Source organism: Gadus chalcogrammus, chromosome 16, assembly GCF_026213295.1.
Source record: "Gadus chalcogrammus isolate NIFS_2021 chromosome 16, NIFS_Gcha_1.0, whole genome shotgun sequence".
Lineage (NCBI taxonomy): Eukaryota > Metazoa > Chordata > Actinopteri > Gadiformes > Gadidae > Gadus > Gadus chalcogrammus.
This window is the reverse complement of record NC_079427.1, coordinates 5678660-5690764: the sequence shown is the minus strand read 5'-3', so window position 1 is coordinate 5690764 and position 12105 is coordinate 5678660. Positions and strand designations below refer to the sequence as shown.

At 48.3% G+C, this 12105-nt stretch overlaps 1 protein-coding gene across 1 annotated transcript in view; it reads left to right on the top strand.

Moving 5' to 3' along the window:
• The window catches only part of cntn5 (contactin 5), an 89765-nt gene that overhangs the window by 33323 nt on the left and 44337 nt on the right, over positions 1-12105 (top strand). The window contains exons 7-9 of the mRNA XM_056610358.1: positions 2474-2655; positions 8821-8957; positions 10679-10808. Coding sequence (XP_056466333.1) covers positions 2474-2655; positions 8821-8957; positions 10679-10808 — 449 coding nt within the window. The remainder of the gene's footprint in view (positions 1-2473; positions 2656-8820; positions 8958-10678; positions 10809-12105) is intronic.

The window sequence follows — 12105 nt, the reverse complement described above, 5'->3', positions numbered from 1 at the left end:
CGGGATCCCGTAGTCACACGGGGATCTGAATATTGAATATTTTCTCTAAAAACCCTCCGGATCTCATTCGGTTGAAGTATCAGGAGCACCTTTTGTGTTTAAGGACCCTGCTCTACCCCCCGGAGTGTGACTATTGATTGGCCCTTTCAAAATCTGCCCATTTCTGTCATCACCCGCGGGAGAGTCCACCCTGATGTAGGAGGGATGGATCAATCTACCGGCCGACACAATGGACCGTACCAACTGATTGGCTGATCTATCCATCATGCACCTGGGTGGACACTCCCTGTTGTGATGTCATTATCGTGGCGTATTTTTACATGGCTTATGATTGTCAATCAACATCACACCTGGTGGTCCAGACATGGTCTGGACTTGGTTCTAGGTCTGGATTTCATGCAAGAGAATTACCCTTCGTTTTTAGTGGCTTTCTACTCGGTATTCAGCATGAGGATTGAGGATAAACCGTTACAGAAAGAATATGCTTTTTCTCTGGGTCAGATAAATTGAGTCGGTTGGATTTTAAAACACTCCCTCTCTGGGTAGAATGTTCTAGAGCAGGGGTCCTCAACGTTTTCCAGGCCAAGGACCCCCAAACTGATGGAGAGATGGGGTGGGGACCCCCTACTTTTATATTTATAAAATTGTGTTTTATATTAAACTGGTCCTATAGTGCCATGTATACATTTATAAATGTATAAATGTTATTTTGCATTCAATGCTAAGATATTCAAATAATACCCAGGTTCATATATTCATGTTTTTATCTAAAATGTGCAAGGTACAGTGAGTAGGGTGACCATGCCACTGCCATTCATAAACATAACATAATAAACTGATACCTGCCAAGATCAACAATGTCTGTCAATTGCATGCAATCATGCATAAAAGCTATTCAAATGGACAGTTTTAAAACATTAATGTGGAAACGAAAAATAATTATGTTTGTTAGTGACTTTCTTAGCACTCCGCAAGTAGTCCGGCAATTTATTAACCCCCAGCGTGTGCGGTTGCTAAGCGACGTCAACGTCTTTGGCAGACTATTTCTCTGCTGATCGCTTATTTTCCCAATAATGACCGGCGTTCTGTACATTATCCCTTACATTACAGCACTCTCTCTCTCTCTCTCTCTCTCTCTCTCTCTCTCTCTCTCTCTCTCTCTCTCTCTCTCTCTCTCTCTCTCTCTCTCTCCCAACAGTCTTGGGTGCGCACTCTCATCCAAATACGTATTGTTTTCGGCAGAGGAGGGGGTAGATATAAAGACCGGACGAGAAACTGACGTCGCTGTGCTGTCGTTCTTCTTATTTGGAGGAGCAGGCAGGGAAAAGTTCTCTGCTGGGCTTTCATTAAAATCAAATACATAAAAGTGTCGCAGCCAGTCCAGATGTGTCAGGTGTGCGACCTCCATTTTTCTTTTATTCAACACTATTGTCTAGCACCTGTGGATTACCTTTGGATGTGCACAGCACCCCTCTTTTTAGTTGTGCGCGAGAGATGTACAAACGTATCCTTACCACTTTTGTAAATGCCATATATATAGTACATTCGCATGATAGGAATAGATATATTCCAACTAGAAATCGGATCAAAAGCGTCCATGTAAACGCGGCTAGTGTGTTGGATTCATGTTAATGTGTATTTAAAGCCATTTCAACTTGTGGAAAAAATTGCGGGGGGAATATAAAAAAAAAAAGTAGCATTAACGCCAAGTAATCATCAGTATTCCTCCCATCTTCGAGCGAATACGTGAACTTCCAAGCGACCGACAGTGTGAGACACACTCCACAGTAGTACAGTAACACAAAGCAGAGAACGACTACAATTCAAACTGTGTGAAGGTACGCATTAGCTTTGACCATATCTGTGTAATCATGCTGTCCTCTCCATCGATTTTTCCTCTATTCTCCCTCCGCCCCTTCCCTTCACTCCCTCTCCAACCTTCTCACCTCTACCCTTTCCTCCATCCCCTACCTCCCATTCCCTTCATCTCCTCCCCCCCCCCCCCCCCCCCGAAACGTCTCCTCCACTCGCTCCCCAACCATGACACCCTCTCCTCCCACCTCTCCCCATCCAACTCCACCTGCTCTCCAACTCTCACCTCCACCCTCCTATCGACTCTGCCCCACTTTCTCCCTTCACTCCCTCTCCCTTCACCCTCTCTCCCCACTCTCCCCTCTGCTTCCCCCCTCTACCCTCCCTTGCTCTCTCCCTCCCCAACCCAACCTACTATTCTCCCCCCCTACCCTCCCCTCCCCTCCACCCCTCTCCTCCACCTCTCTCCCCCCCCCCCACCCTACTATCCTCTCCCCCACCCTCTCCTGCCTCCCTCCTCCACCTCTCTCCTCTTACCCCCCCCCCCCCCCCCCCCCAAACCCTCCGTCGCTCTCTCCCTCCCCACCCACCCTACTATTTCTCCTCCGCCTCTCTCCTCCACCTCTCTCCTCCTCCGCCCCCTCCCCTCCCCTCCGCCCAGCCCCGTGCCCACCATCACCTGGAGGAAGATCAACGGCAACATCCCCAAGAAGGCGCGCCTGCGGAAGTCCCAGGCGGTCCTGGAGATCCCCAGCGCCCAGCTGGACGACTCGGGGACCTACGAGTGCAAAGCGGAGAACCCCCGCGGGGGAACGGCCTTCAAGGGCCACCTCCAGGTCTACAGTAAGTCTGGGAGTGAACGGAGAGCGCCCTCGTGACCCGCACACCACCGTGTACCATCAAGCCAACACCATAAGATTCCGATTCCGGTTTTATTTGTCACATACGTACAATGCAGTGAATTGTTAACAGTCGGCTCCATGCTGAGTAAACTCACAGCAAAGAATGACACAAAACAACCGACAAAAACAGTAACAGACAAGAAACAATACATCTAAGATGTCAGGGGGTTATTGCAGATAGGGAATAAATGTTTTTTTAAATAGTATAAATTTGAGCTGTCAGTTAAACGCGTTATTAACGACGTTAACGCAAACCAATTTTAACGGCGTTAAAAAAAAAAATCTTTGGCTCAAAAAAAAGAAGCAGTAGCCTGACTGCTATGTTCAAATGACATTTGTTCAAAGCAGTCGTTTAATTGCACTATAGGCTCTTTTTTTGTATCGTCCTGTTTTGATCAGTATATGCCAGTGTTGTTATCAATAAAAAAACATTTGCACAAGGCAAGCAGATGCACTTCACCATGTTGATAAGAGAATTAAAATGAGAAGAATTATGGGACAAAAAAATCAAGGGATATTTAGCATAGAAAAATAATTTGCGATTAATCGTGAGTTAACTATGACATTAATGCGATTAATCACGATTAAATAATTTAATCGCTTGACAGCTCTAGTATAATGTAAGTGCTTTAGCTCAAAAAGTGTCTGATCTGTGCCATTGAAGTGTTAGGTTTTTAAACATGTGAATTGAGAGGTGTACGTTTAGCTGAGCATTGTGTAGTAGTCTGAGGACATTAGGTTGGATGAGAAGTATATACAGGTGGTGTAAGGGATTATGTGTCAAAGTGAACATCGGCAAGCTCAAATGTTTTTTTCCTTTGAATTTGGATGAGCTGACCACAGACAAGAGCACGGTGTCATTATAGCGTTTGTGTTGGCCTACTCTTGATATCGCGTCATCTCCGGTGATTTCATACGGTGATGATTTGGGAAGTTTTGCCATATCTTTTCGAATCATGTCTTTTCGAATCACTTGACCGCACAACCTCTGTAGGCCAAACCTAATGAGCAGAAGGGGGGTCAATGGATGATAACACGCTGTTGTTTATGCAACCTCCCTGTAAGTAGGCAACAAGGAGTGCTTGTGCGGACGTACCCAAGCAGTGAGGGTGCACTGTGTATGTAGCTGCCAGTGGTGGAACACGAGTGGTCATTACAGGGCAGCTGCAATGACCAAACATGGTACTGTTGACTAGCTTTTTGTTATACCATTTTTTTCTTTTTGGGAAATGAGTCCCTTGCGATAACATCTCTTTTTCAACATTCGAATAGGCCTTGTTCAGGGTGGTTCTGAGCAATAGTTGAGATTAAAGGGGCTCAACAAGTCTGTCCATTGTTTTATATGTTTGTTGTATTCAATTGATAGTTCTCGTTCCTAACCCTCTTTTTTATACAATTTTTGTGGATGTTTCCTTTATTGTCAGCTTTGTTTGAACTCAGCCATCAAAGGAATCAGTGTTGGTTGTTTTGAAGTCACTTAAGCACAGTTTGAAAAATAATCACGCTAAAAACAAACATAAAAGTGGAAAAACTGGACCCAGACGGGTCAATCCAAACCGTTCCTTCTCTGATGCTCGACTGCATTACAGTCACATGTACAATATATGTAACAAATTTTTGTGTAAGTGTCCCCACAGAAGCACTTACAGGCAGAGGATCCCCGGTGTGCTTTGATATCCCTTTAGAACGATCTTGTTAAAGCTCCACGCTCTGGAAACCCCGCCGACGGACACGGCTCCGTCTAGACAGGACGCAGGGCGTGGTGAGGTGCGCTGAGCGTCTGAAGTCTAGCGCCAACTTTATCCGACATTGATGTACAAATTGCCTCTCTCCTCGCCTCGCAACGCACCCTTTTGGTGTCATTGTGTGAGTATGCAAATGACGGCGGAGTGTTTGGCTCTCACCTGCGGTGTCAAATCAGCAAACAAGCACCGTGAACTCCTCATTACCATTCAGATCGCGAGCGCTCTGATGTTATGCCAGATGATCTGTAAGGAAAGCTATCTACATGAATGTTCTTATGCTGAAGTATTGGGTGAGGGCTGGGGAGGTGAAATGTGGTGAGATGAGATAAGGTGAGGGGTGATGAGGGGAGTTGAGATGTCTACCTGTTGGTGTTGTCACGATAGTAACTTTGATACAATACCTTTAATAAATATCGATATCCCAAACAATTTTTCAATACCACAGGGGAAAAATTCATTCAACATTGAGGGCATACAATTTTAGATGAATATAACATTTCTGCCATGGTACGATGACGAGGTACAACAACAGAATGAGGTAGTGATTACTGGAGAGGGACAGCACTCTTAAGTGAGTGCGAGGAGGGCTATGTGTGCACTGTAGCACTGAGTCTGTCAACTCGCTGTCGGAGGGAAGAGAGAGCGACTGCTGGTACTGGTGCATTGATACTGGGGAGAATAAGTATTTTAACCGTGTCAAATATTCAGTATCGACGCGTATCGAAAAACGAATCTATATTTAATTTCTTTACTACTGCCCTTCAGCAACGTCCTAACCCCTTCTGCTCAGTGTTTAAGTAGAAACCCCATAAGGCACTTGAAGCTATTTGTAGCAAAAATACACAGGATGTTACCAACGTGTCCGTGTGTGTGTGTGCCCTGGTATAATCATCTGCAAAATACACAAGTAGACGATAAATGAATATGCATATAAGGCAGAAGCGTAGGCAGCAGTAAGCACAGCCTCGGTGCAGATGTGAAGTTCTGTGTGAGTTCAACACGAAAAACCAGAGAGCGAAAGTTGTGTTTGCGTCTCAGGCGGATAGGAAGGGCAGTCCGTGGGGCTCAGGGCTGACCCCGAGGCCGACCACTTTACCGAGCCCTCCGGATGCTGCCTGCGTATGGGCTCCTACACTCCGGGTCCCCAGAGCCCCCGTTGGCTAGGGGCCGTGCGGCTCCGTCATTATGGTCGGCGTGGTCCCCCCTTCGCCCGCGTGACGGCGGGTCAAACTGCCCGGCGACCTGGCCAAATGAGATCCAGCGGGGGGGGGGGGGGGGGGGGGGGGCTGCGGGTCAGGCTAGGTGTGACGCGGAGGGGGGTGATGGAGAAGCAATGGGAAACGCGAGGCAGCAGGGGCCTGGGGACATTGTCCTACAGGGGGGTAGGGCCACTTAATTATCTCCCACACCTGGACATGCTGCACAGTGGCCCCGGAGTCACACGCAGGGGGTTAGGGTGTGTGTGTGCGCGCGTGTTTGTGTGTGTTGGTGTGTGTGTGTGTGTGTGTGTGTGTGTGTGTGTGTGTGTGTGTGTGTGTGTGTGTGTGTGTGTGTGTGTGTGTGTGTGTGTGTGTGTGTGTGTGTGTGTGTGTGTGTGTGTGTGCGTGTGTGTGTGCACCTGTGTTCATGAATGTGTGTGTCATGAGTTTTTGGGGTGTGCTTGTTTGTGTGTCCATGTTTGCATCCATGCACAAAATATTGTGTGTGTGTGTGTGTGTGTGTGTGTGTGTGTGTGTGTGTGTGTGTGTGTGTGTGTGTGTGTGTGTGTGTGTGTGTGTGTGTGTGTGTGTGTGTGTGTGTGTGTGTGTGTGTGCACCTGTGAGCATGGTTTAGTGTGTGTGTTAATATATTTGTATGCGTCATGTGTTTGACGCAGACTGTTCATTTGTGAAAATCTGCAGAGGTTGTGTGTCTGTGTGGTAGTGTGGGTCAGTGTGTCCTTTCATGCATTGTTATGTGTGTATGTTCATGTGTGTCTTGTGTCTGAGTGTGTATATGTGTGTGCATGTGTTTTTCTGTATGTGCGTGTGTGGTTGGTGGCATGCAAGGCACCGCAACAACCAAGGTAGTTTATGACCACGGGCAAAGACAGTGGAGCGTGGTGTGGAATAGAGGTTACTCATATCACCCATGTATTAGGGGATAGCCATCGCCATGGTTAACACACACACACACACACACACACACACACACACACACACACACACACACACACACACACACACACACACACACACACACACACAGCGCCATGGTAACACACACACACACACACACACACACACTTGATGTTCTCAGCTATCTCTTGTTATTCTCCACCATCTTCGAAAAATCTTCCATGAACACACACTTTATTTTTGTACTTTGGTTTTGCGATTTCAACGTAGATCTGGATTTAACCGGAAATTTCTCTACACTGCAGCAGAGTGGGTGCAATTAACCTACATCCATGTAAGCTGACAGTTCGCGTCTGCATGACAGAATGCATTTCTGAGCATACTTCAAACACAAACACGTGGCATATTGATAACTGAACCGTTCCAAACACAATGGTCTATTCAATTAATGAGGCTGCACTCGACTAAACACAAAACATAAGTGAACTGGGGCCGTATTCACAAAGGATCTTAGGGCTAAAAGTAGGTCCTAACTGGCGAATTTAGGAGTAACTCCTAAAAATAATGGGCGTGTCACTCTTAAATTTAGGACTCCTAACTTTTTTCACTAAGAGCAATTCACAAAGTATTTAGGACTAAAAGTAGCACCTAAGTCTAGGAGAGCTTAAAAGTCCTCAAGAGGACTCCTAACTCAGTAAGACCTATTCACAAAGAATCTTAAAATGCCTACGAGACGAAATGTTAGGGTTAATTCAATTTATTGTGGAGTTAATGCGCGATGCAATAACATCCCCGACTAACAGGAATAATCCGATTAGTCCCGAAATAAAATGTTATAAAAATTATAAGTTATAAAAAAATATGTATAACTTATAAAAAATAAAATAATTGCGCCATCAAAAGACGAGGACGTGTTCGTCAATAGTGGGAAAGAAAGTGCATTCCATCAACACGCAGGTTGTTTTTGATGCAAATTTTAACATAGCCTACTGGATGTTGTTGCAAAGTGGCCTGGATCTTCAGCTACCCATGATTCGCGCATTTTAATGGTGAGCGGTCTGAGGCAGCTTTTTGAGATGTACCAGTTGGGTGTCACTTGCTGGGTGACAGTGACTATCCATGCAAGACGTGGCTCTAGACACCCTACCTTAATCCACAACCGGGAGCACAGTTAAAGTGTAACATGTAAGTGATTACGCAGATTACGCTTAGTCCTATGCGTAAAACACATCGTATTGGCTCTTTGCGAGCACACAAACATACACGAAATGTTGTGGAGAGAGGAATTGGGCAGATGAAACCTCGGTTTCATGTCCTCCACGGCGAAATACGCCTCACCCCAGAGAGGGCAAGCACAGTAATCACTGTATGTGCCATTCTACACAACCTTTGCAAGCGGAGGAACATTCCACTGCCAGACGATGATGATGATGATGATGATGATGGCGATCAACATTACAAGGAATTTGGCCGTGTGGAACCGAGTGGACAGGCATTTAGGGATCACTTTGAAAACACATTTTAGGTAAACACCTTGGCACAAATCAGTCAACACTTGGGTAGTTCGTAACATTTATTTTCTTTTAGATTTTACGTATTTTTATTCTCTCTCTCTTGAACGTGCAGGCTACAACGTCATTATCGTGGTCTGCACAAAATTGTCATCATGCGTGTATTCTGCTAACTGCACTATAACTACTTAATTCATTTCTAGCCTAGGCTATTTCCTTGTTTTTCGGTGATTCAGTGGGCTCGTCTGAACAACCAAATCACCGAACTGACCACTTCTAAACTCGTGCACGAGAATTGACGTAATCCATAGCAACGGCGCGTCACTCTTAGTTCACTCTTTGTGATTTATCCTTAGTAAGAGTAGGTCTCAGCGGCTTTGTGAATAACTTTTAAGAAAAAACTCCTACGTAAAATGTTTTAGCGCGAGTTAGGAGCACTCCTAGCGGTAAGATAAAATGCTTTGTGAATACGGCCCCTGGTGTACAGACAACACTAGGAGCTAGGTTCCTTAACTCCCATACAAACATAACTGAACTGTAGCGCGCAGATGGAGAATCCCCAACATACTACTACTCAAAGCACTGGCCTCTGTCTCTGCGGGACAGTGGGTCTGAGGCCGCCTAATTCTTCCACGTCCCTGTGACTCGTGTGTTCGTTCTGTATTCTCAAGGATATCTCTCTTTCCTCTCTCCCCCTCTGCCCCTCCCCCCCTCCCCCCCCCCCCCCCCCCAGCCATCCCGCAGTGGACCCGGCTGATTAATGACACCCAGTTGGACAGTGGGGAGACGCTCCACTGGGAGTGCAAGGCGGCAGGCCGGCCCAGACCCACCTACCACTGGCTGCTCAATGGATCACCCCTGATGATCCAGGTACCCACCCTCCATCTCTCTGTCTCCGTCGCTCTGCTCCCCCCACTCCCCCCCCCCCCCCCCCAACTCTCTCCCCCGCCCAAACCCGCCATACCGGATGCTCCTCCACTCTCACCCCGTCCTTGGCTCCAACCTGCTCCACGCTCTGCTCCACCCTCCTCCCATCCCCTCCTCTCCTCCCTTCCTCCCGTCGTGTACTCTCTCCTCCCGTCTCCTCCCCTCTCTGCTCCACTCTCTTCTCTCCTCCCATCCTCGTCCTCAGTCCCCTCTCCTCTCCCCCCACTCTCTCCCCTCTCTCCTCTCCCCCCAATCTCTCCTCTCCCCCCACTCTCTCCCCACCCTCTCCCCCCACTCTCTCCCCTCTCCCCTCTCCCCCCACTCTCTCCCCTCTCCCCTCTCCCCCCCACTCTCTCCTCTCCCCCCCACTCTCTCCCCTCTCTCCTCTCCCCCCACTCTCTCCCCTCTCTCCCCACTCTCTCCCCTCTCTCCCCTCTCTCCTTTCCCCCCACTCTCTCCCCTCTCTCCCCAATCTCTCCTCTCCCCCAACTCTCTCCCCCCACTCTCTCCCTCTCTCCTCTCTCCCCACTCCCTCCCTTCTCTCCTCTCCCCCACTCTCTCATCCCCTTCTCTGCTCCACTCACTCTGCCTCCTCTCCTGCACCCTCTCCCCCACTCTCTCCTCCCTCTCTCCTCTCTCCCCACTCCCTCCCTTCTCTCATCTCCCCCACTCTCTCTTCCCGACCTCTCCTCCAGTCCTTCCTCCCCTCCTCTCCTACCACCCCCTCCTCCTTCTCTCCACACCGTCCACCCTCTCCCCCATCCACGTCCACTCTTTCCCCCACTATATCCACATCCATGTCCACTCTTTCCCCCACTATATCCACATCCACGTCCACTCTTTCCCCCACTATATCCACATCCACGTCCACTCTTTCCCCCCACTTTCCCCCACTATATCCACATCCACGTCCACTCTTTCCCCCACTATATCCACATCCACGTCCACTCTTTCCCCCCACTTTCCCCCACTATATCCACATCCAGTACTCTCGTCTCCCACTCTTCCCCATTCTCTTCCACCCTAAGCTCCACCATCCCTCCTACTCACCCTCCCCGCTTCCCCCAACTCTATCCTCCACTCTCCTCCACTTCTCCCCTCTCTCTTTGCCCCACCCTCTACTCCACCCTTCCCCCCCACCCCTTCTCCCTTGTGTATACTTGTGAGTTACTATCGCCAACGCTTGGAAGCACGGATCTGATGGCTGCCGGCGATTCATGTCTTCTGCTTCATGTGTGTCCACACGTGGGCTGGCTTCGGGCTTGGACGCGGATCTTTCAAAGATTTCAATCGTTACTTTATTCATGAAAATAGACCCGCAAATGCTATTATGGTAATGTGTTATTATAGTTGGGGGGGTACATTTTGTACACTCAGGATTCAATTTGGATTTTGATTTCCACATCTGATTGATCGGAGTCCGAATCATAGTAGTACAAATTTAATATTCCTGTTCCACCACCTGCTTTTTTGCTTGTTATTTCCACAAAATATCAAGCCCACCATTAACACCAAGTAGGGTGAAGCTAAAGGCTATTTATGGTCAAGCTTAATGCCAGATGCTATACATGGTCATGCTAGCACGCAAGTATGGTAACGCTACATAATAAGAGTGGTCTCGCTAAATGCTACATTTGAGGTGGTAACGATAAACATTCTTGCAGGACCGAGTGGAAGTGGTCAACGGGGAGCTGAGCATTCGCAACGTGATGCAGTCAGACTCCGGGATGTACAGCTGCGTCGCCGAAAACAAGTATGGCACCGTCTACTCCAACGCAGAGCTCAGGGTTTTAGGTAAATATCCCCTCAGTGTTGTTCCTTTGTTGTTATCCGATGCCAGATCCCTACTTTGGGAAGGTTTCTTTGTGGCTCGTACCAAAGCGTGCGACGCGGTGCGGTGCGGATGAAGGAGGCAGACAATGGGTTATGTTTTCCCAAACAAATTAGCCTTTGTCTCCGTACTGCAACTCTTCGCTTTGTCTCCCGATGGGAGAGAATGAACAGAGGAGCAAGGGCGGGGCCCAGCGCCCGACGTGCAAGGAGAGAGGAATTGAAGTGGGAGCGGAGCGCACTCTCAACGGCGGAGATTCGCTGATTGCCAATCAGCGCTTCTCACATTCCCATCAGGCCGCTGCGGCCGTGGCGGGCATGAATAAAAGAAGGGCCCTTGTGGTGGCGCTGAGCAGGGCGGGTTGGTGGCGCCGCGCTTCGGGGGGGAGCAGGGCCCAGAGAATGAGCACTTCTGACGGAGGGGAGGGAAAGGAAAGGAGAGCATTGCGATTGAGGAGACGTGTTGGCTACTATCATTGCTTTGGAGAAGGACAATAACGGTTGGCCTCGGGTTTACCATTCTCCAAACAGAGAATATGTAAAATATGTATATTTTTAAGTGTAATTTAAAGAGGAATACCGACGCTGAATGCTGAAGGGCTTGCTTACAACGGTTATTATGCGTGACGACCTTAGAGTCGGTGTCCTGGATTTGAACATCGATTATAATAAACGTATTGGACCAATTGGAACAGAACCACACCCCAATAAATGACCTTGCTTAAATGTGTGCTTTGTGAAATCGTCTTTGTATGCGTGTGCGTGTGCGTGTGCCTGTGTAGAAGAGTCCATCTGCGTTCCGAAAGAAGGCACAACGAGTCCCATATTTTCTTGTTCGGTGCCAACGCGATGTTCAGCCTCAAGGCTCTTCTGAAGAGCATGCACTCGGGCCCTGGCCGGCCCCATCGTGGGGCCCTTATGGTTGACGGTCTATTTTCTCCCTGTCACCTTCGATACGGGGCCGCGTGGCGTGACAAGCGGCCCCGTGTCCGTCCCCCCCCCACCTGCAGCCAGGCCAGATGACCTGTCACTCTGCGCTGGCCTTTCATGCGGCGGCAACCCCCCCATCGCATTGGAAGGTCACCAACAACATCACTTAAAGGTCAAATACTCTTTTTTCGGTGCGGGGGAAACACGTTAATGCTACAAAAACACAGTGATTTGAATTTTAAATATAGTTGTAATGACTTGTAAAAAACCACGGGAAAACTGAACCCTTTACAACCACGAATCCTCCCTCCGCCGGAACAAAGGGTTCTGT